The 12,179-nt window shown below is 45.8% G+C and overlaps 1 protein-coding gene across 1 annotated transcript; it reads right to left on the bottom strand.

The window, feature by feature from the left end:
• Positions 1-1,416: 1,416 nt before the first annotated feature.
• MIXL1 (Mix paired-like homeobox) lies at positions 1,417-4,531 on the bottom strand. Its single transcript, XM_055583580.1, has 2 exons — positions 4,124-4,531; positions 1,417-2,850 (listed from the first exon to the last, which is right to left on the bottom strand). The coding sequence occupies exons 1-2, from the start codon at positions 4,529-4,531 to the stop codon at positions 2,548-2,550; spliced, it is 711 nt and encodes a 236-aa protein (XP_055439555.1). The 3' UTR covers positions 1,417-2,547.
• Positions 4,532-12,179: the final 7,648 nt, after the last annotated feature.

Below are 12,179 nucleotides of genomic sequence, written 5' to 3'. Positions count from 1 at the left end.
ATATGTTCATTATAAGATTTCCTTTAAATGTGATCCTTAATGGACTGTTAAGTTTAAATGATATGCCTCTCAGTTGTGAATGTATTTATATTATCTCATTTGGCCTTGTCGTAAGTCTAAATGCGAAGGAAGCTGTGATTGTGAGACCTCCTGGCCAACCCCATAGTAGGCCCCAAGCATAATGTATAATACAAAGCAAGCACTGAAAATAAGACCTAATGTTTATCATCCCATTTTTTATTTCAGACAGTTTTCAGAAGTCATCTGCTACTAAAGCCTGAACTATATCCTGGTTGCTTATAATAATGGATGTGCTACTCGGAAAAGTACAGGCCACTCAACCCTTCTATGAAAATCAGGGTAGTGGGCATGTATAATCTCTGAGGTTTTCAGTGTAGTTCACAGTCTTCTAGTAATCAAGACCTGAGTCCTGTGGAATTCCCTGGTAGTCCAGTCCTGGGGAATTTCCTGGTGGGCCCTCGCTTTCACTGCCAAGGGCCCAGGTTTGATCCCTGGTTTGGGAAATAATATCCATGCCAAGACATATGTGCTGAGTCACTTCAGTTGTGTCTGACTCTTTGCAACCCTATGGACTCGAAGCCCCCCCAGGCTTCTCTGTCCATGGGGATTTTCCAGGCAAGAATACTGGAGTGGGTTGCCATGCCCTCCTCCAAGGAATCTTCCCGACCCAGGAATCTAACCCACGTCTCTTGTCTCCTGCACTGCCACCTGGGAAGCCCCATGCCAAGGCATATTCAAATAAAAAAAAATTACATTAAAAAAACAGAAACACCTGAGTCCTGGCCCCAGCCCTGGTTTCTCATGCTGCTAAGTCGCCTCAGTCGTGTCCGACTCTGTACGACCCTATAGACGGCGGCAGCCCGCTAGGCTGCCCCGTCCCTGGGATTCTCCAGGCAAGAACACTGGAGTGGGTTGCCATTTCCCTCTCCAATGAGCTGCCTCCAAAGTACAATTTACAAAAAAACCTCACCTGTGATTACCTCATATACAAAGAGTTTCCTTTTGCTTTTAGAAGTTTAAAAACCCTCAAAATAACAAGACAATAATTTATTTCAGAATAACTTGAAAATAATAATTTTCATACATCCTTATCATATAAATTGGGAACAAGAAATCTCCTGGAACCAAAAGATTCGTGTTACTAAACTTTGAACAAGCTGGACAGACTTTTAACCAAGTTAAACTTAATACAGTGGCCTCCAGATAAGACAGTGACTGGCTTTAGAAACTACATTTGCAGAAACTTCTTGCAGAAATGTTTTTCATGGCCACAAAATATGTGCTGAGTAGTTATGGAGTGAAGTGCTGTACTAAGAGCTGTCTAAAGAACAGAACTCATTTAAATAGAATTAACAATGAAACATTTGTGGGAAACATTTAATAATAATAAACTAAAGTTGCACAGAAGTACAGTTAACAAGTGCTAAGGGTAATGATGCTGCAGTGACTGAAGTAACAGGTACAAAATCGGGATTAGAGAAAGTTACAGCCTTCAGCAAGAGGGAGGTCTAGAGTGTTTTGAAAGAGCGAGGTTATGCATTTGCTTCCAAAACTGAAAGAAATGGCTTTGAGACAGACATATATTGTGGATGGGTGAAATTAAAGATGTGCATAACTGTCCTATAGGCTACCAATGTCCGTTACCTAGAAGAGTAACCAAAGGCTAGGCTAAGGTTAAGTCACTTCAGTTGTGTTCGACTCTGTGCGACCCCATAGATGGCAGCCCATCAGGCTCCCCCGTCCCTGGGATTCTCCAGGCAAGAACACTGGAGTGGGTTGCCATTTCCTTCTCCAATGCATGAAAATGAAAAGTGAAAGTGAAGTCGCTCAGTCATGTCCGACTCTTCGCGACCCCATGGACTGCAGCCTACCAGGCGCCTCCATCCATGGGATTTTCCAGGCAAGAGTAACCAAAAGGTCTTTATAATTTGGCAGCAACTGAAAGCTACTACAGGTTTTAGAGAGTAGTTTTTTAAAAGTTGAGAAAATAGAGGCAGGGGTCTCTTGAATAATCTGGATGCAGAATCACTGGAACTATGAAGGTGTGTAAAGATGTGAGGCCCGATTTTAAAAGCAGTAAATCTTGACGCTAGGAGGAGGGTTGAAGGAGCTGGGTTAACATAAGTTTAAGGGTATTAGCCTTTGGAGGAGCCATATGAAGACAGCAGCTGTCAAGCAAAGGGGAAATTGAGTCAAACTGAGGAGTTCTTGTGAAAATAATGAGTTCTGAGAAACTAATTTGAAAAAATTACAACAGGGCTGGTAAGAAGGAACAGATAAGGGGACCAAAATGAATGTGCATATTTGGAGATGTGTTGATAAAAATAAATGCCAGAACTCCTAGGTGGTGTGTACTATGAAGAAGGAATAGGCCATGGGCAACAGGTGAGAGATGACTCAAGGGCCATTATCAAGGTTAACACGGATGAGTCCTTAACATGGAAGCCAGAAAGGACGGTATTCCAATGTGCGTCCCCCTGACTGTCAGTCATGGTTCCTCTGAGCTCACCCTGAATCCTCCCAGACTCAAGAGTTACCAAAGGCAGAAAAGATGTGTTCCTCCCATGTGTCCAGCTTTGAACCAATGTCTTCAGAGAGAGGAGAACAGGTTTCAAAATTCTGACCCTGGGAGCTAGAGTCAGAGATGCCTCCAACCTTGTTGGGATCGGGCAGGCAGTTCACATCTACCTCCAGAGGCGGCTGGGCCTTTGGATATTTTGCTTCAGTTTCACAAGCAGAGTGGTGGAGGAACAGCTCCGGCCTGGCTGAGGGTTGAAAGGGTTTCCCGCTCTGACGACGTGACTTGGCACGCCTGTTCTGGAACCACACCTGCAAGAGGGAAGAAAGAAACTGCTTCTGGTTGGAGTCCTCGTGCTACTTTTACCTTCATAGTTCACTGTAAGTTCCAGTTAACATGCCCTGGCTCTCTGCTCTGGAACCTTATGGTTTTCACAAAACACTTCACAAAATCAGAGCACCCAGCTTTCTCGACCTCATCATTCCCAGGTGCAAAACTGCAGTAATACCTAGTTCTTTATATAGGGACATCTGTATTACTTTATATAGGGACATCTGTATTACTTTATATAGGGACGTCTGTATTACTTTATATAGGGACGTCTGTATTACTTTATATAGGGACGTCTGTATTACTTTATATAGGGACGTCTGTATTACTTTATATAGGGACATCTGCAATGAAAAAATGCCACAGCAACAACAGCACTTAGAATTTTAGGGGGAAAAATGCTACTATGCTTTAAAAGAATCTGGAGAGTCAATTTTCAAAAGTGTACTCCCTTGTCAAATTATTTAAGGAGGCATTTTTCTCAGTGGACTTCATTCACTTAGGTGAATAAAATTTTTGCTCACTATTTCCCCACAAATACCAAAGGACCTGTCCTGCTCAGGAAGCTTCTGTGCCTGCTGTTGAAACTGACAGATGCATTCCACCAAAGACGCAGAAAAACAAGTCCACTCTCTCCCAGTGTGAAAATCAGGGCTCCTACTTAGAATTGCTCTTATGTACAGACCACGGTGCTACAGACCAGGCAAAAAAGGCAGGCTTCTTATGACCACAAAGCTCCAGGATTCTGATCTAAATTACTTTAGGCAATAAACACACCTTGCACTAAACTTTTCAAACGGTGACAAGAGACTCCATATGCTTCAGGCTTTACCCCCAAGACATATCCTTTACAACCCACATTCCAAATCCAACACCTGCCAAGGAAGTGGCCTAAGGACCCAGGGGGGCAACTTGGTGAGCCAGCAGGGGGAAACACCAACTGCACCTCATCTGCCCCTTCTTCCTGGATAAGGAAAAAAGTGTGAAAATACTCCCTATTACCTTCCTGCTGAGGATTTACTTTTTGACCGTTTTAAGGGACCAGCTAGCCTCCCGGGAGGAGCCCTTATACTCAGCAATGAGAGGCAGAAGTCATTGAGCGTGAGTCTGAATTATTTCATTCAAGCCTCACGATCACCGTAGCCAATAGACACTGATTGTACAGCCTAGAACACTGAGGCTCAAGGGAAATAACTTGCCCAACGTCAAGTAGGTGGCACCGGCGAACTCGCCAGCCCGCCTCGAGCCGCTCACCTGGATCCTGGACTCGGGGAGCAAGGTGAGCGCGGCCAGGCGCTCACGCAGGTGGATGTCGGGGTACATGGTCCGACGGAAGACGAGCTCCAGCAGCTGCAGCTGCTCGGGTCTGAACGACGTGCGCTTGCGGCGCTGCGATGCCGACGAGACGGCCGCGCCTTTAGGGGGCGCAGGCGGGCCCAGGCCGGCGTGAGGCGGCGCGGCGGGCCCGGGACCCCTCCCGAGAAAGCCGGCGAAGGCTACCGGGGCGCCGAGCTCCGGAGCGGAGCCCGAGGGGCGCGCGAGGAGCAGGCCAGCGTTGGGGTTCGGGGGCGGCAGGAACGCCCCGCCGGGGTGGGCGGGCAGGTAGGCGGGGGGCGCGGCGATCTCCTCGAACTGGAGCTGGCTGGACTCCGCTGCGGCCATCGCTGCCCGACCCCAGTGCACCTCCGGGAGGGGCACGGCCTTTAGTTATACTGGCCCCGGGGCCGAGGGCGGGGGCCCGGGGTGGCGGTGCGATCAAAGCGGTGGATGCGGGGAGGCCCGTGTCTCTTCGGGGTGCGAGCCCGCCCCCCACCCCGCCAGACGCCGGTGGGGAATAATCGCTTCCGCTGCCCGTGGGATGGAAGGAGGGAGGCGTGAACTTGGGCCTGGGCCCCCGCCGCCCCCTCCCCCGTCCATCTGCCGGGCCAGCCCCACCACCGCCGCCACCACAATCAACATCCCCCAGAGCAGGTCCGCCCGGGAGGGCAGTGCCTAGGGGCCCGAGTGCGTGGGCGGAGTGGGGCAGAACCTCCCTCCTCGAGGGCCAGGTCCCGCACGCAGGGCAGCGAGGGGCCAGCCGCCTATCTCTCCCATGGCCAGGCAGAGAGCCTTGCCCGCTGCCCTGTCTGTAGTCATCAAAGGTATTTATTTACACCCCCTGCTATGTGCTAGACCCAGTACCAGGTTGGTCAAACAGCCCAGCCCCTGTCCTTCTCAGACCTCCGTAACAAATCCTGAATCAGAAGGAGTGGGTACAGATAAAGGGACCTCAAAGAGAGGCAGTAAACTCACCTTGGAAGGGAGGAGACCTTTTGTCTGGAATGTCCCAGTGGGCCTAGGAATAAGGGTACCCTAGACACAGCAGAGTTAGGAATGTGCCTTTCTAGATTCAGTTATTGACTCCTGATCTGGCCTCTCTGGAGATACCCTGCAATGCTCAAAGCTCCTCTTAGCTGGAAGGGAGATGAAAGGGGCACCCCGAAGTTTCCACTCCCTCTTGCCTCTGCCCTCAGGGCCTCATTTAAGATTCCTATGTAATTCTTATTTGTACTGTGATTATGGTTCCTGTACCTGCCTCCCCTCCTAGATTGTAAAGGCTTAGGGAGCAGGAGCCACTTCTCTTGATCATGTCTGTCGAGTGTCTGCTTTGTATGTCTGCTGCTATGTATGTATAAGGCACCATGCCAGACTCTAAGTGAAGGTCTGTAGAAGTGGATGCCACTGAACTGATTTATCGGAACTCACGGTCCAGAACGGAAGCAGCTCCACCACAGTACAGTCTTCAGGAGAGGAACACAGAGACTCAGCTTTTCTTGCTCCCAGAACCTGAGCCCTGATTTCACCAGGACCATGTACTGTCATTGGCTGCAAGGGGGCTCTGAGCTAGAAGGATCTTTTAGGCCACAGCCCCCACCTGTCTCTATCCATTCTAGAATGTTCGGAGACAACCTCAGGAAGAGCTTGGATATTTTCGTCCTGAGTGGACCTTCCAGGTGTCAAAGCAGAAAGGATTTTTTTTTTTTAACTTTTTGGTTGCACCTGAGCAACTTCTTACTTTCTCTAGCAGGGATCGAACCCTCACCCCCCTGCAATGGAAGCATGTGGTCTTAACCACTGGTCTGCCAGGGAAGTCCCCAGAAAGGATTATTGGGGCTGCTGCAAATAGGAGCCCTGTGCTTGATTCTCTCCCTGTGGGTGTGGGGGTGGAAGATGGGGTCTGGGACACAGTCCTAGAGGCTCTTGCAGGCAGTCTGACCATTCTCACAGCCTGCTTGCTCCTCCATCGACCCCACAGCACCCCCTCTTTCTCTTCCCCCCTCCTCCTTCTTTCTTATTCCTTAGCCCGGTCATTGGGGTTTTCAGACATAGGCTGTATGGGATGGGAGATCAGACCCTTTTATTTTACTCTGTGCCTTCATTCTTTCATTAATTCAAAAACCACTTATGAAGTGTCACTGTACTAGACTGTGCTTTGCATATGCACCTGTGAAGTCGATATTCCTATCCCAGTTTTCCAGATCAAGAAGTACTCCACAGTCTAGACGAGGCCCAGATGACTCCAAAGCCACCATGCTAAGCCGGTCTCCAGACATGACCCCTGGGCTCCCTGCTGATCTTCCCAGCCGCCCTCAGAGGGGGGTGAAGCCCCTGGCCCTCTCCCATCTCAGGGTTGTTCTCTTCCAGGCACGTTGGGCCCGCTGGGTTCCCAGGCACAGGCAATGGAGGTGATGGAGCCAGATCCACTGCTTCCATTGCTTCGCTCTGGCACCGTTAGGCCAACCAAGCGAGGAAAGCAGAGCTTGGCTTGGCTGCTGGCTGCCAGCTGAGGTCTAACAGCCAGATGGCCCAGCAACCCAGAAACTCTCTGCAGAGGTCGAGTCATCGGAATTCTCCAGCCTATGTGAAAATCCCCACTAGTCCAGTGCCCAGGCCTCATTCCTCTGCTGCTGTCTGCTCACCTGTGAGGGTCCCCCCAACCCCCAAGCCTGCCTGTTTTACAGTGGGCCAGAAAAATGGACCTGCAGAGACAAATGGAGTGCCTGGTGACGATCTGATGAAGGAATCTAAACCTATAAGACAGTCTTCTCTCTGTCTTTTAAACTAGTGGTTTAAATTGCAATGTTCAATTTATGGCTTGATAATCCTCCAAACTGACTAAACAAGCATTATCTTCTTATGACTTTTCCTGAGAATCTATGAGAGTCTGTGTGGAATTAGAATCCTTGATGTTGAAATAACATTTCAGCATTTCCCCTTCTCTCCTCCTTTTGTTCTAAAATGAAGTTTTAATGGCATGTGCTTGTATATACCTACAGAATCACTTCAGTGAGGAGACTGTGCTGCAAACCCAGGGTTGGAAATTGGAGTCAAGTATTAGAGATGGAGACTTTATTGTATACCCTTAGGTGCTGGGGTGTTTTTTTTTTACTTTTTTAATCATGGCCTGTATTGTTGTTATAAGTATATTTTTAAAACTTAGTTTTTTGATGACTAAATGTCCTGTGGTATTCTGAGTTGGGTCGTTAGAAAAGAAAAAAGAACATTAGTGGAAAAACTGGTAAAAGCTGAATTTTTTTAACAAACTAACTTTTAAAAACTGAAGCAAAAAATGCAGGGAAATGTATCTGAAAAGAGACATTACTTCCTGGTAGGAATGGCTTTCCTAGTTCTCTTGGATTTTCATTGATTAAAATCGGTAAGCTATAAGTGTCTAGAGGGTCTCTGCAAAGCTCTGAGGTGTTCATTCACTTGAAAGTTATTTTCTGCTTCTCCTTTGTTTGACAAACACCTATAAAATCATGAGTGAGTGAAAGTCGCTCAGTTGTGTCCAACTCCTTGCAACCCTGTGGACTGCACCCCACCAGGCTCCTCTGACCATGGAATTCTGCAGGCAAGAATACTGGAATGGGTAGCCATTCCCCTCTCCTTCTCCAGGGGATCTTCTCGACTCAGGGATCGAACCCAGGTCTCCCACCTTGCAGGCGGATTCTTTATCATCTGATCCACCAGAGAAGTCTCAAAATCATGAGTGGTTTTCACTAAATCCAAGTTTTAGATTCCTTACTCAGTTACATTGCCGCAAGTACACAATGAATATTCGTTCTTTCTCCTATACCTGTTTCTCCAAATGCAAAGTGGAAAGAGCTCGATCCTTGGCAATATCTTAAAAAACAATTATTCCAAGTGATTTTCCCAAAGTAGATGATCTGTGAAATTTAAGTACGTTTTGAATAAGCTCTGTAAAGTACTTGTTTCTATCAGAGGAAGTCAGTTTACCAGTTTCAGAATAGCAGACACGTTCAGGGTTAGCTGAAGACGAGGATCACTGAGATCAGGGGTCTGATTCCCCCTCGCCAAAACCTGGGCTCTGCTCCTCACCACTTGATGTGTTGAGAATTTGGGGCCATTATTTTATTCGGCCTGTCAGAAACGCCACAGGGAAGGGCAAGGTGAAATAGATAATTTTCAAGGCTGCTTCCTGTATTAAGAGGGAAGTCTGGTAAAATACAAGTAAAAATGCAATAGAAAAGTGATGCAGAGAGAAAACATTATTCTCAGAGCCACACTGGCTCTGAGGCCGCCGGGCTGGGGAGGATGGAGCCATTCGGGGTCACCATCCTGTTCTGCTTGCTCCACATTTCCCACCACGGTTCCTGTCACCGACTCCCCCAGACTTCACAGAGGCCTGCCTTTCCTCTCCAAGTGCTAAGTACTCTCTTCCCCTCTGCGCTGCCCTCAAACCTGGCCCTGGAGCCCCGGGTGTTTATTAAAGAGAGAGCCAGGAAAAGGCAGCCCAGGGGAGTCGATGGCTCTGCTTTCACCTTGAGATCCGAGGGCTGTTGGCTCCTTTGATCCTGGCCTCGCTTTGATTTCATCTCCTCGGCTGCCCAGGCCTCTTCGGTTTCTGAAGTTTATTTCAGAACCAGTGGTTGCAAGAGATCGAAAGACAACACCCACCCCCCTCCCCTGCAAAGGTATCAATGTGCCAGGAAATTGATAAAATGTTAAGAAGCTTTCTTGTTGTTGTTGAGTCAGCGTCATATAAATTCAAATAACAAACACAAAACAGATTTGGAACCTAGCCTGTTGAGCTTTTTGAAAGGATGATTCCTTTTCTTCTTTCAAGGATTTTTACCCAAAAGCCTCTAAGCAAGAAAGACTCTTCTGGATGTCTTTCACAATGCTGATTCCCATAGCTGAGAAATGTTAAAAGAACATTTCAGCCTCAGAGAAAGGAAACTGTAAATTTTTAAGTTTATGTCTACACACTTGAAAAGAAAAACGGAAACAACTAGCAGAGTATTTTGTCCTCACATCCACACGTGTCTGACATTTCTTTCTACAACGTACCTACTGAGCACTTTAAATAGGGCTGGTGCCACCAGGAACTGCATTTTTAATTTGATTTCCATTCAATGATTTAAAATCAAGTAGACACTCAAGTAGACACATGTGGCTAGCGGCTATTGTATTTAAGCTCTATATCATCAAGCAAATCACTCTTCTTTGATCTTTTTTTTTTTCATATAAAGTTTTTTATTTGGTAAATGCTAGGTTTTGTAGCTTAGGTTTTGAAATTTTTCATATTTGTCCACAAGCTCTATGTCTGTGCTCCCCCTTGTTTTGATTCTATTTATTTTTAATGAAATATAGTTGGTATTTTTTATTGACGTATAGTTGATTTATATTGTGTTAGTTTCAGGTGTACAGCAAAGTGATTCAGTTTTGTATGTTTAAATTTTGTTACATATGTAAATATATATATGCTTTTTCAGGTTCTTTTCCCTTATAGGCTATTATAAAATATTAAGTATAGTTCCCTGTGTTATACACCAGGACCTTGTTGGTTAACTATTTTATGTATATTAATGTGTACATGTTAATCTCAGACTTCTAATGGATCCCTCCCGCTCTCTCCCCTCTGGTAACTGTAAGTTTGTTTTCTATGTCTGTGGATCTATTTCTGTTCTGTAAATAAGTTCATTTGTATAATTTGTTTAGATTCCACCTGTAAGCAATATCATATGATATTTGTTTTTCTCTGACTTACTTCACTTAGTATGATAATCTTTAGATCCATGATAATTTTTTTTTTGGTCGTGTCTTTCAGCTTGTGGGATCTCAGTTCCCCGACCAGGGATTGAACCTGGGCCATGGCAGTGAAAGCCCAGAATCCTAACCACCCAACCAAGGAACTCCCCAATGATAATTTTTTATATTTAGATACAAAAAGGTATTCCGTTGATGCAAAATCGTATACTAGATTTGAATTCTAGAATCTCATTTTTATTGTTTAAACAGAACTCTGGATCATCAGAATGATTACCACATTTTCCAGCCAGTCTCATACAGATTTGACTGAGTAGCACATGAAGTAATCCTGTAGCATTCATGAATGGTCTTTCTCCGAAGTGACAGTGTGAGAGAGCACTGCTGATTGAAGTCTTATGACACCATGAGTTTCTTCAGTATTGTCATTTGACTTTAACTCCATTTCATTTTGATCATTCTGTTCTCTTCTAACTAGGTAATGAAATTTAGCTTCAGAATTCCCTGATTCTCTGTGGAGTGTGGCATGGTATTGAATTAATGCATATCACGTGTCTTGCACAAAGTTAAACTGAACCAGGACAAGTAAAGAGAGCGGTATTAGGAGAACACAGAATCTGCCCATACCTGTCTTTTCTGCCCCCAAATAATTTATTCATGTGTTAGCAGATACCCAAAGTAATCTAAGATCATTTCTGGACTCTGTCCCAGCCAGCATGTACTGGGTCTGAATTTCCAATACATTGTCTTTTACTGGATATATTATAAGCCTATAATAGATGGGGCTTCTCAGGTGGTTCTAGTGATAAAGAACCTGCCTGCCAATACAGGAGATGTAAGAGAGGCGGGTTCAATCCCTGGGTCGAGAAAATTCCCTAGTGGAGGGCACAGCAACCAATTCCAGTATTCTTGCCTGGAGAATCCCCATGGACAGAGGAGCCTGGTGGGCTACAATCCATAGGGTAGCACAGAGTCAGACACGACTGACGTGACTTAGCACGTACACATGCTGTAACAAATGAGAAATTCTGTGCAAGTAAAATACCACCTATAGTTAGTCTAATCAATCACAGATTCTTGGTGGATACAGGATATAATAAGGCACTTTCAGGGTTTCCCAAGTGGCTTAAGTGGTAAAGAATCTGCCTGCCTATGCAGGAGACACATGAGATGTGGGTTTGATCTCTGGATTGGAAAGATCCCCTGGAGGAAGAAATAGCAACCCACTCCAGTATTCTTGCCTGAAAAATCCCGTGGACTGGCAGGCTGCAGTCCGTGGGGTCGCAAGGAGTCAGACACAACTGAATGTGCACACACGTCCAAGGCACTTTCAAATAGATCCTAGTCCATTTTAGTGTGCACCAGGAGGGGCGATTTTTAAATAAACAGATCCACTCTTTCAGACAGTTGGGCATTTAGCGTTTCACAGTCTCAGCATTCAGACTCCTTTGGAAAAGAAAGTAACCTTGACCTCCCCTTCTTTTAGAGCACTCCCGTGCTTGGTGGCCAGCTCTGCTCCAGACACCAAGCTGCAGGACCATGAGGAACATGTCCTTACTGCTGGGCCTTCTGCTTTCCAGCTTGGCTTCTTGGGCCAGTGGCCGTCCCATGGAGCCCACCCCATGCGGCTGAGCCACCACTCTGAGGCCCCAGCCGTAGACCCAGGCTCAGCCCACTCCCTTTTATTGCCCAAAATACACTTGCCTTGGGTTTATCACTTATACATAGTGCCAAAGCGGGTCCTGCTTTTAATTTGGTTGCTTATTCTAGGATTAATTAAACTCATTCGCACTGAAACTTTGGCTTCTACATATTATTTCCTATGAAAAGGAAAAAAAAAATGCTCCTTTGCGAAATGGCTCATTCTAGGCCTAGAACAGCAAATGTATGAGTCTGAAATATTTAGTCATATCTGAAAATGACAAAACTATTAAGCACAACCAAGGGAGCCCTCACAGGAGACAATCTGAAGAAGCTCCTGCTTGCCAAACACTAGGACAGTTTGAGCATCAATAAGAATCCTGAAAGCAAAAACAAAAAATCAAAAGCAGAATACTAAAAGCAATAAACCTATCAAGCATGTTAAAATCCTTTATTTCATAATGATCACACACACACACAAAATTGGTCACCTTGGAAAAATCCTTCATTCTGAAGAAAAGCAAGTATTTATCCTATCTTTTCTGTATGACTGTAACTCCTGGGAAACAAACTCTTGATAAAGAAAAATTTCTCCTTATAGAGGTATTTTGCTAATACA

Source organism: Bubalus kerabau, chromosome 5 (genome assembly GCF_029407905.1).
Source record: "Bubalus kerabau isolate K-KA32 ecotype Philippines breed swamp buffalo chromosome 5, PCC_UOA_SB_1v2, whole genome shotgun sequence".
Taxonomy (NCBI): Eukaryota; Metazoa; Chordata; class Mammalia; order Artiodactyla; family Bovidae; genus Bubalus; species Bubalus kerabau.
Note: the sequence above shows the minus strand (reverse complement) of the source record. Positions and strands in the feature narration are given on the sequence as shown.